The sequence below is a fragment of the Fragaria vesca genome, linkage group LG5 (assembly GCF_000184155.1).
Source record: "Fragaria vesca subsp. vesca linkage group LG5, FraVesHawaii_1.0, whole genome shotgun sequence".
Classification (NCBI taxonomy): Eukaryota; Viridiplantae; Streptophyta; class Magnoliopsida; order Rosales; family Rosaceae; genus Fragaria; species Fragaria vesca.
This window is the reverse complement of record NC_020495.1, coordinates 22,722,139-22,733,014: the sequence shown is the minus strand read 5'-3', so window position 1 is coordinate 22,733,014 and position 10,876 is coordinate 22,722,139. Positions and strand designations below refer to the sequence as shown.

Genomic DNA, 10,876 nt, shown 5'->3' with positions numbered 1-10,876 from the left:
ATACATATATTATAGAGTCTGAGAGGCTCGATATTTTATGGGATAAAGGTTTTATCGCTTGCGGCATGCATTCGATTTTTCCTTAGAAATTAATTTGGGGAAACATAAATATTTTATTTATTAATTTATTTTTGTCCACTCACTCTAACGTTATTAAATGTTTTCCCCTGGGCCCTTCGTTTTAAATTGCCCAGTCTGCAGAGTTCGGGTTGGATCTAGTAGGAGACGAGGCATAGTCACCCGCTTTTCGGCCAGTTTTCATCAGTAGGTTACCTGTTCAACCTACTCGTGTTTTCTTGCTTCCGCTTGTGTTTAGTAGCTCTGAATACTTTAGAATTTTTGTATATTATGTAAAGTTCAGAAGTGTAATATGAAATTTTCGACTTAGGGTTGTCCATCTGCAAGGGAGATTTGCTTAATCTTTTCAGTAAATTTTCCTTGGAGGTGGTCCCCGCACGACTTACTCTGGGTTTCAGGGTGAAATTCGGGGTGGGTCGTGTCAATCTTACTCATGGTAGATAACTAGATATGGCAGTTTTGTGTCCCATCTTGGACAACAAAAGGATGGCCTGCCAGCTCAAGGTGCCTAGTTAGAGGTTGCATCCTCATTTGAAGTCCCTTTGAGTTTGTCTATCCAACGTGTTAATAACTCATACCATAACCAATTCTGTACGTGTTGTTTTACTTCCATTGTTCAACACACATTACAATATGTTTGATTGTTGTACTCTGGTCTGTCTAAGAAGAATAGATGAGTCTGAGTCTCTGACAAGTTAGCTAGCTAGGGAAGTATAGTCACAATCAAGGTCCTGCCCGGAAACTAGGAGTAGTCACCATTGATATTATTAAGCATTGAGCTTCTTGTCGATGCTAGTAACTATAGTAGTTAAGAGATTCACCAGTCTGTACATACATCCAAATTTTGGAGTTTAAATCTTTATTTTTATTTTTTAAGCAAATAAAGAATTAAGCGATACTAGTTCTTCGGACGTAGAGGATGTAGGAAACTCTTCCCACCCTCAAGGCCGAAGGCTAAGGGTATACCCCCACTCAGGGAACCCACCTGAGTTTGAAGTTTAAATCCTAATTTGTCTTTAAAACCGAGTTTTATACTAAACGAGAAACAAAATTAGACAGCTTTCAAAGTTTAATGACATCATGAGAAGAATGAATCATGCAGTAATAATACTCATGCAGTAATAATAATTATACTGCATGTTCTTGTCATTGTCTATTATGAACTTGAGGGATTCATAGGACTTCCAAATATCTGTAGTTTCTTCAAACCCTGTAATCCATATACTGTTGCTTCTGCTTTCACAACACAATTAATGTACCTATTTTCAACATCTGCAGCTTCCTCAGACATAGATTGACCTATTAAACTAAGTCATTTTAGCTTCCTAAGATTACAAAATGGTGAGAACTCATTTATGAATTCTGTCACTATACATTTCAGGCTAGACTTCATGCCTACGATTTCATTAAAAATCTAAGGTCTTACATAAGTGTAGAATCTTCAAACAAATTCTGCTTTCACAATACAATGTGCCTATTTCCCAGTAGATACATTCTACTGTTTTAGTGTTGAATTTTTAAAGGTTATTCAATCTAAGGTATTCATTTTTGTTTGGTGCTGGATTTCAAAATGAAGGATTGAGAAATAGGTGAGAAAACTCAGTTATTCATTCTCTCTGACAGTCTGATCGACACTCACCTATCTAGCAAGACCTGTAATTTCCACAGAAGAAGATTTGTAGCTGCATAGTCATAGACTCCAATAGATGCTTCTTCAGTGTAAACACTAGTGTGAATTAATATGATCCACATTGCACTACAAGAAAGGAGAAAATGATGGGCTTCGCTCATGGTGCTAAGTTAGAGGTTGCACCCTGGGTTTAAAGGTTTCAGTTTGTCTATATGTCTAACATGCTCATAACTCATAAGCATGTTTGTTGCATAATAGAGTCCGACACTCTTATAAAGGCCTAGTCAATATCAGTGTCCTGGAAACTAAGGAGCCACCATTACTAACCACAATCTGGGTATAGTCAAATGAGTCTATGGGTAAGGCTGGAAGGTAACTGATGGTTGGTAAGCAGAATATATTACATGTTTCTTATGATTGTAGAAAAGAAATCATGAGAAGAAATGAAGAATGAATCATGAAATAGTGAGTGACAGCTAGCATGCTTACAATCAAAATGTGCTTGAATTCCAGCAAGGGTAGCAAACCCTTGCACCAGACAACACAATTGCACTTAAATAAGTACTAAACCAGTACATGGCAGCTAAAGTTAGAGAAGCTATAGTATTTGGGAGAGTTCAAAAATAGTTAGTTAAGTAGGTCCTGGACGTAACCCTGATTTGCTTATTCTCGGTGGGATCAACAGTACTGTCTGTTATCACATAACATCTAATGCCAATGTTAGAACTTGAACTGTTTGATAACAGTAACAGATTGGGAGTCTTTGAACTGTTGTCTTCCCTAAGTTCCATTGAGGTATTTTTTGGTAGGATTTCTGGCAGTCAAAGCTGCTTAAGAAAAATGACTGTACCATCTTCATGACATTGTCGAAGTCTATCACATCGTTTGCTTTTATGTCAAAATCTCTGCAATCAGCCGTTTGGTTTGACAGCCCGACATGTTTCTATTTATGAAACTGAGTGAAAATGAGTCAAGTTTAATGATCGAGGTTCATATTTTTTCTTTAAATTGGAATGCTTGAAGCAGGGAATGTGTAAGAACTAAACAAGGCATGGAAATGAGATTGTTGGGTACCTATTTCATACCAAATTCTTGTGGCTGGAAGGAGTTTGGATCGGTTTTGCAGCTTTTGCTGGTGTAGAAAAGAACTAACTCACATCAATGTCATTGTTTTTTTTACAACATTTAGGTCATAGTCTCTACCAACCTAATGATAGTGATTCAGATTCTGAATTCATATATGACATAACAATCAGGGGAATCTTAAGCCTAACTTCACAAACTTCATGACTCGCTCACTTCAGAGGGTCCAAATCCTAACTACATAGTGATCTGCCTAGTTAGCTTTAACTTCCACTAATGACATTATATATGTGCATCATGACAAGTTATCACTCAGAAGCTTTGAACTGTATCCAAGCTTCTGAGACATGCTTTACAGAGAAGACTTCAATTGTAATGCTCATGAAGTTGGGCTATATGATACATCCATGTCACCATGTGGAATGCAACAGAAGCCAAGTATATGATTGAAAGGAATGGGAAAGAAACAAAAGAGGCCTGAGTTCCCCGCCAAACTGACTGCAAGGTCCTTGAACTTGTTTGAAGCGTCTGGAGACCTATTGATGACTGAAGACTAAAGAGTAGATGCAGGGTAAATTAACCTGAGGCCAAAAAGAAGAGAGGAAAACCAATTGGGGCAAGAAACAAAAATCCCTCAAAGGCAAAGAAAGTATCAGGAGGCGCAAGAGACTTGCTATGCGTTTCTGACAAAACATCCTAACTTAAGTGAGCTGCTCCTCATTTTCAAGTTATTAGATAGATAAAATGATTCTGGTACGTAAACAAAGTAGTCTAACTGATGAGAGTCTCAGAATTAGATGCCTTGTTCATATTATCATATACAAAAACATGTGATCGGAAGGACTAAAAGTCATATATAATACACTCGAGCTAGTGATTATATATACTTGGCTGAGATTAACAATCACATACGTACATGTCCTAAAAAAAGCGAAATAATTCGAAGCTATTGGCTGCATGCATGTTGGCATCAGGTGTCTGTGATAGTACCGATTTCTGGTGAAACTGTACATATATATAGTTGGTTCAGGACAAGAGAGACCTGCAGAAGCATCACTCATAACAATTCTGTAATTACTTTCTTCAGGATTATATGCTATTACCTCCCCTGAGTTCAAAGTCATCAGAACTTCATCAGCATTCTCTAAAATTGATATAGGCTTTTCAAAATATACATCTCGAGCTAGGTAAAGTCTCTGTTTGAATGTTTAGGAGTTTAATCCAAGATTTCTCGTCCCCGTATTCGCCGTAATGTTTTCGGTTACGAGTGTAAAAGCATAAACAACCTCTGATAGTCCCAATTCCAGTTTCAGAGTCAGTCATGTTGTCAAAATGGGATTACGTAGTCAGATTTGTGTTGGACTTGGATTTTCAAGGGACCAAGTATGACCTTCAAAAATAGTAGGACAGGTGTCGAGTGCAGAGCTAATAGCTTCCGTGAGAAGCCAAAGTCTGACCTCACTGTTCATTATGAATATCATCCGTCGGATTCACCCAGCGGTCCCTGATCAACTTGGAATATGACCATTTTCAACACTCTAAATACCCACTCAAGCAAGCTCTCAGCTTCAAACCCTCGCAGCGTAGAGAGAGCACTCTATCTTGTTGAAGAAGAAGAACAAAACGACGACGCTTCGGTTCTCCAAAAATCGCAAAGAGAAGAACTTTCACACGCTCCCAAGGTATGGAACCCTAAAAGCTTCCGACTTGTTTACTCCTCTGTGTTGGGTTTTTGACCAAATGAACCGTCCGTACAATTTCCGGCTCCGCTAGGGTTTCCAAGCCCTAAAGCTTTTATCTTTTGCTTTCGGTTCAGCTTAGCCTAGGTCTTGACTTCCGTACAGCTAGGGTTTTGTGCTGATAGGAAATTGAGCTGAAACTTGAGAAATTAGGGTTTAGGGTTTTGGGGGGTTTAGGAGAAATTAAGGTTTAGCTTGATTTTGAACTAGAAATCGATGGCGGAATGTTCTGATAGAAATGAATCGAGAGAGGGAGAGATGAGGGAAATGTGTGGTGATTTGGGTTTGGTTAAGAAGTTGGTCGAGGAGTGGTGCGGTAAGGTGGAGTTGAAAGAGAAGGGGATTGATGAGTGTGTTGCCAAGCTTGAATTGAAGGAGAAAGAATTCGAGTCGAGATTCGGGGAGCTTAGTGTGATTGATAAGAGGGTTAATGAGTGTCTTGACGATGTTGAGATGAAGGAAAAGGAGTTGGATTCAGTTGTGAAGCTGATACTAGATGAGAAACTGAAATTGGATTGGCAGCAAATGTCGGTTGAAGAGACCGAGAAGCGGTTGGGTTCGGTGTCGAGTGGACTGGAAAGAAAAGAGAGGGAACTTGAAGTGCAACAACAACAAATTGGTTCGGTTTACCAAATGTTTCAGATGAAAGAGAATGAACTTGAACAGCAGGCTCAAGAGGTTGAGTTGAAACGCCAGCAAATTGAGTCACTTTGCCATCTGTTTCAGATGAAAGAGGGGCAGCTTGAAAAGCAAGCTCAAGACCTTGAAACGAAACACAAACAAATTGAATCAATGCGCCATCTGTTTCGGATGAAACAGGGGCAGCTTGAAAATCAAGCCAAGGAGCTTAGGTTCAAGCAGCAACAAACTGATTCATTCTCTCAATCACTTATCATCAAAGAAAGGGCACTTGAACAGCGGGAAAAAGAGATTGAACCAAAACAACAACAAATTGTTTCAGTTTCGCAGACACTTCAGATGAAAGAGAGGAGACTTGAACAACAGGCGAAAGAGCTTGAGTTGAAACAAAAACAATTTATTTCTCAGGTGAAGATGGTCCAATCTAGAACTGCCACCGGTCCTTCATCTGCAACTGATGAATTCAGGTCCATCATCAATATGGATGGCAGAGGCTTGCAGTTTTTCATGACTGAACAATTGAAAGTGATTGATTCAATGCGTACTCAAATGTCCGCTGCTTTTCAAGTATCGTCAGACCCAGGAAATTTGGTTTTGGATGCAATGCAAGGATTTTACCCTTCAAATTCAAATCTGGAAAACAAGGACACTGATTTTGATCTGAGCTTTATTAGAAGGAGTTGTATTCTTCTGTTACAGGAGCTAGAGAGGATGTCACCTAAAATTAATCCTGGGGTGAGAGAAAAAGCACTAAAGTTGGCAGCTCATTGGAAATCCAACCTGACAGTGGCCTCTGGTGATTCGGTGGAGGTCTTGGGATTTTTGCGGCTTGTAACTGCGTTTGAATTATCCTCTGCATATGATGCCAATGAGCTTCAGAGTCTTCTTTCTCTAGTTTCTCATCCTGAACAAGCAGCTGAATTAAGCAGGGCTCTTGGTGTCAAATATAAGGAACCTTGTAAGCTCCCTCTGTCTTTATAACTCTTCTCTCACTTTATAAGCATTACCAACCCATAGATATGACAAAAAATATATCTGAAATATTTAGAACCTCTTCACAGGATATGAAAAATGATATATTGAATGTCTTTGCATTTGTGAAATTGCATTGTTTACATGCCCTGTTTTATAACTTTTGTTTGCAGTAGTCACTTCCTTTTAGGCATTGAATATTTTGCAAAGCTAAATTTTGGTATTTGCGATTTTTTTTTTCATTTTTTTTTTGTAAGTACAATTTCTCAAAGTTGTAAACAGATTCATTTTTTTTCCTCTTTTTACCTATGTTAAGAGTCCGAAACTACTAACCATCTGATCATACATTTAGTGCTGGTCTTTGACATATTAGTGATGTACACCGTAGATTTTCATGAAAAGTATGCATGTTTAATTGGTTTTGTAGTTTATCTGCATCATTGTTAGTTCCACTTACTGTTCATATTAACTGTTAGTTACCAGAAATTTCTTATGTTTTTGCTCATAGAGTTGTAGCTAAAGAACTTTCATAAGATACCTCCACATGTTGTCAGATATTAGTACTACTGGTTGAGGACTATAATTCATAAAGGGATATTTGTGAAAAGAAGAGTTAAAATTGAACCTATGATTTACATGGTCCACGCTTTGTAAAACTAAATGGGTGTCGGTAAATCATTTGTTTTCAGAACTAAAAATTCTTGAGAAATGTTTCAGATACCATCTGCTGTTTGAAATATGTGAAATGACCATTTTATGGCTTAGTTTCAGTTTTGCTTATTAAGATTTAACACGGTAGCTTTGCCTGGACTGCCGGACACCTGCTTGTACCCCACATCTTACCTCTTCAGTCTAGACACAAGTACCACAATGAAGCTTTTGATAAGTTATACTTCAAATCTTCACTCACTAACTCCTCTTTACTGCCTTTTCTTTGTTTCTTTCAAATGCATAGCAGCCAACAGCATTTCTTCCCTTGTCAAAGTGGTAGAACCAGCATCTACCAATGCAGCAACCTTTCCTTCTTCAAATATTCAACCAAATGTCGCTACGGATGCAAGGGATGGGTCGGGGTGTAGAAATGGGCCTTTCAGAAAGAATCATTCTATACTGGCTGCTTCTGTTCCAATGTCATCAGACCCAGCTAAATTCGTGTTGGATAGCATCCAAAAATCTCTTGCTCAATACTTGCAAAATGGAGATTGTGAAGAAAGTATCATGTCAAGTAACATTTCCCTGTTGGAGGCGCTAATGAGAGTCTCACCGCATGTTGGACCTAATCTGAAAGCAGAAGCAACAAAGCTATCAGTCCAGTGGAAAGCAAAGATGGCAGGAAATATTGAGAAGTCATTGGAGGGTGTTGGATTTTTGCTTTTTTTAGCGACATATGGATTGGTTTCTATGTTAAATACTGATGAGATTATAAAGCATCTTGGGTTTATTTGTCAGCATAAACAGGCTCTAGAATTATGCCAGACGCATGATTTTGCAGATAAGATTGGTGGTAAGTTTCTTTTGAGAATAAGTTTTCAGTTTTTCAGTGTATTGTTTGTGCTCTACTTATTTCTTTTAGTTTTGATACTCCTATGGAGCAGTGTGAAATTAATGAACCTTACTATCTTATTTTACACATTTCAGAATTTATCCAGATCCTTGTTGAAAAGAAGCAACTTGTTGAGGCTGTTAGATTTATTTTTGCGTTCAAGTTAACTGACAAGCTTCCCCCAGTCCAACTTTTAAAAGAATATGTGGAGGATAAGAAAAAGTGTTCTGAAGCAATTTCCATGTTGCAGATATCACATGATGAAAAGGTATGTTAGCTCTTTGCTGGACTTCTGAACTGTTTTTTTTTATTTTTTATTTTTAAAATTAATTCTGTTGCCATCCCAAATAGAAATATACTTCTGTGAAGGCTTACTTTGGTTATTGCTCACAGGAGGTGGTGGTGGTAGATGGTCTATTAAGTGATCTAAGAGCTGTGGATCAATACATTAAGGATAACAATCTTGAGTCTGAATACCCATCCCCAGACATTGAAATGCAAATAGCTAAGCTGGAAAGAGTAAAGGCAGATTGGAGGCACGCTGTGTCTTCCCCTGGTTCCATTGTTGAACAGAAAGAGCAGAGAAAAAGGAAGAAACCTAGTGCTGGCACTTCAACCCTCGAGTTCCAACCACCACATCAGGCCTGACAGAGTATTCATCTTCTCTTCTGTATCCTACTATGAAGCTGCCTGACATGGTAATTTTGAAGGACCAGTGCATGTCCTTGTTTTGAAAACACTCCCAGTGCAAAGTGCTGATTATACCCTTTACCAGTACAATTATTTTGAGTTGCATTTCTAGCATCTAGGAGAGGGAAAGAAAGTTTGATACTCTTGACATAGATGGAGTAGTTGAAGTGTTTTGTGCAGATTGATACGCATGTTCCTGGAGCTAGTCTATCTCTAGTTACTACTACTACCGGAATTACTGCATGACTTTGGTCTTGGTGGTTCACCAGCTAATGAATTTTGCTTGCTCTGTTCATATATTGTTTCGTCGAGTTGATCATTTCTATACCGTAATACCCTAGGTACCATATATGGAATGCATGCCCCAAAAGATACGAGACGCCTAATCAAAAGCACACTGTTCATGGACTCCTCATGTTTACAACTCGTTCATTTTTTTTTTTAACCCCTGTTTACCACCTTCTTTGTTTCTTGTTGCAATTGCGTAGCCACCAACGTCTATGTCTTCCCTTGTCAATGTGGAGGAACGAGAAGTTTCACTGGCTACGTATGCAGCAACTTTTCTTCAAATCGTCAACCAAAGAAGGCACCAAATGGATGTGCAAGGAGTATGTGAGGGTTGTAGCATAATAGCATTGGGCCTTTGAATGAGAGAATCAGTCTATACTGCTGGCTGATTCGAAACACTGGAGCCTTCTCTCTTGGCTCCGATGTTGAACGACAAGAGCAAAGAAAAAAGGACGAAGCCTAAAGGACTTATGTGTCAACCAACAGAACAGGCCTAAGAGGAAGTTCTATTCTCTTCTATCTCCTCGGTGGAAGCTGCCACAGATGGTAACTACTAGGACCGGTGTATGTGTTCCTAAGAGGAAGTTCCATTCTCTTCTATCTCCTCGGTGGAAGCTGCCACAGATGGTAACTACTAGGACCGGTGTATGTGTTCCTAATCCCTTTTGAATAGTATAGCAAACAGCACAGCTATTTTGAAATGCATTTGCTAGCACGTATATTATGAATTTTATGACCGACTTTCTTGTACAAAAGTTAGAAAGCCTTCACATAGATGTAGTTGTCCGAATGTATTGGAACCTCAATACACAAGAATTGACGTTTGATGCATAAGCATGCGTTCATCCGATGCTCTCTTGTTACACAGGGAATTTCAGTTTGAATTGTGTTACAAAGATAGCAAATGCTAACGAATTGCAGCTTCTGGAAATAATTGTCCCCAACCATTTAAATCGATTTTTGATGGACAACAGATCAAACCCACATTTCTTGACATCTATAGGTAGGGAAGAAAATCGAATTTCTCAGTCTCGTTCGACAGCAACAAGAAGCACCAAAATCTTTGGCCTTTGATGTGGTCTTAAACCATCTTAGAGAGTAACACTTCTTTCTCTTTGCATAATGTATGCCCTAAAGTACACACAAATCAAAGGTAAGTCATTCACCGCTACTTTCAACACATAACCCTATTCCTTAGTTAAGCAAACCATTCACCGCTACTTTCATATACATGAACCATGCAAATCATAAAGAGAGTAAAACCAGCTGCCTGTACGTAATTTCATCTGATAATTTCTGGTATGGATACCCTAAAAGAATACAAAGACACAACAATAAGAAGCAAACTATTAAGGGGAAATTTGAACACAAAACCCTATTGAATAGAACAATGATAACAATTCACAAGAGAGCAAAACAAGTTGCCCTCGCGTATTTTCTTCTTATTTCAATATATCTTCAAAACCTCAAATGAATGGATACCCTAAAACGGTACAAATACAAGAGATGATCAAAAACAAACCATCCGAAGATACTTTGGAGTTTGAACACAAACCACTCGATCGTTTCCAATTGATGAAAAGATCGAAAGTTTATAAAATACAGAAGGGATGTGAAATCAATATTCCCCAAATTGTAATTAAGTAATCCACACTCCCATTTTCTATTTTTAATTATCATTTTCGTAAGAAAACAAAAGTTAAATCACTAAAGACAAAATTTAAGTTACCAAAAATAGAAAATGAAAATATGGATTACAATTCAGAATGTATATATTTCTCATCCCATACAGTAAAGTGAATGCAAAGGGTAAAGAGCCTACCATATGGGAATGAATATTGAAATACAGAAAAGTACGAATGCAAAGCGTAAAGAAGCCTACCATATGGGAAAGAATTTGAACCCAACAAAGCTTCCCAACCATTTGAAAAAAGAGAGAGAAAGCAATGGGAAACGAAAGTGATAATGATGTTTGTACATATATAAAACAAGCAAAAGGAAGAAGCAAGACAACCCATATTGTCTAGCTCGATTTCAACAAGTCTACAGTGTTCTTCAGCTAACTTTATCAATGTGATCGAACAAAGAGGCCACGAGAGTTTTGTTCCAAACACTTATTGTTGAGTTCAATTTTCCAAGAGAAATAAATAATGTCTCTTATTTCTTGCAACACAATGAAAAAAAAAAAAAAAATATATATATATATATATATTA

The 10,876-nt window shown here is 38.0% G+C and overlaps 2 protein-coding genes across 2 annotated transcripts; both read left to right on the top strand.

The window, feature by feature from the left end:
* Window positions 1–4,746: 4,746 nt before the first annotated feature.
* LOC101296969 (flagellar attachment zone protein 1-like) lies at window positions 4,747–6,150 on the top strand. The gene has a single exon (XM_004301679.1). The coding sequence runs from the start codon at window positions 4,747–4,749 to the stop codon at window positions 6,148–6,150; it is 1,404 nt and encodes a 467-aa protein (XP_004301727.1).
* An 861-nt stretch (window positions 6,151–7,011) lies between these two features.
* Window positions 7,012–8,907, top strand: LOC101296676 (protein FRIGIDA-like). Its single transcript, XM_004301678.1, has 3 exons — window positions 7,012–7,645; window positions 7,780–7,952; window positions 8,078–8,907. Exons 1-3 carry the CDS (start codon window positions 7,012–7,014, stop codon window positions 8,330–8,332), a joined length of 1,062 nt encoding a protein of 353 aa, XP_004301726.1. The 3' UTR covers window positions 8,333–8,907.
* The last annotated feature ends 1,969 nt before the right edge of the window (window positions 8,908–10,876 follow it).

Bases quoted from the DNA above. Each gene is read 5' to 3' on its own strand.
- LOC101296969 (XM_004301679.1), top strand. From the start codon at position 4,747: ATGGCGGAATGTTCTGATAGAAATGAATCGAGAGAGGGAGAGATGAGG.
- LOC101296676 (XM_004301678.1), top strand. From the start codon at position 7,012: ATGAAGCTTTTGATAAGTTATACTTCAAATCTTCACTCACTAACTCCT. The intron at 7,646-7,779 runs GTAAGTTTCTTT...TACACATTTCAG, and splicing joins TTTTGCAGATAAGATTGGTG to AATTTATCCAGATCCTTGTT. The intron at 7,953-8,077 runs GTATGTTAGCTC...TATTGCTCACAG, and splicing joins AGATATCACATGATGAAAAG to GAGGTGGTGGTGGTAGATGG.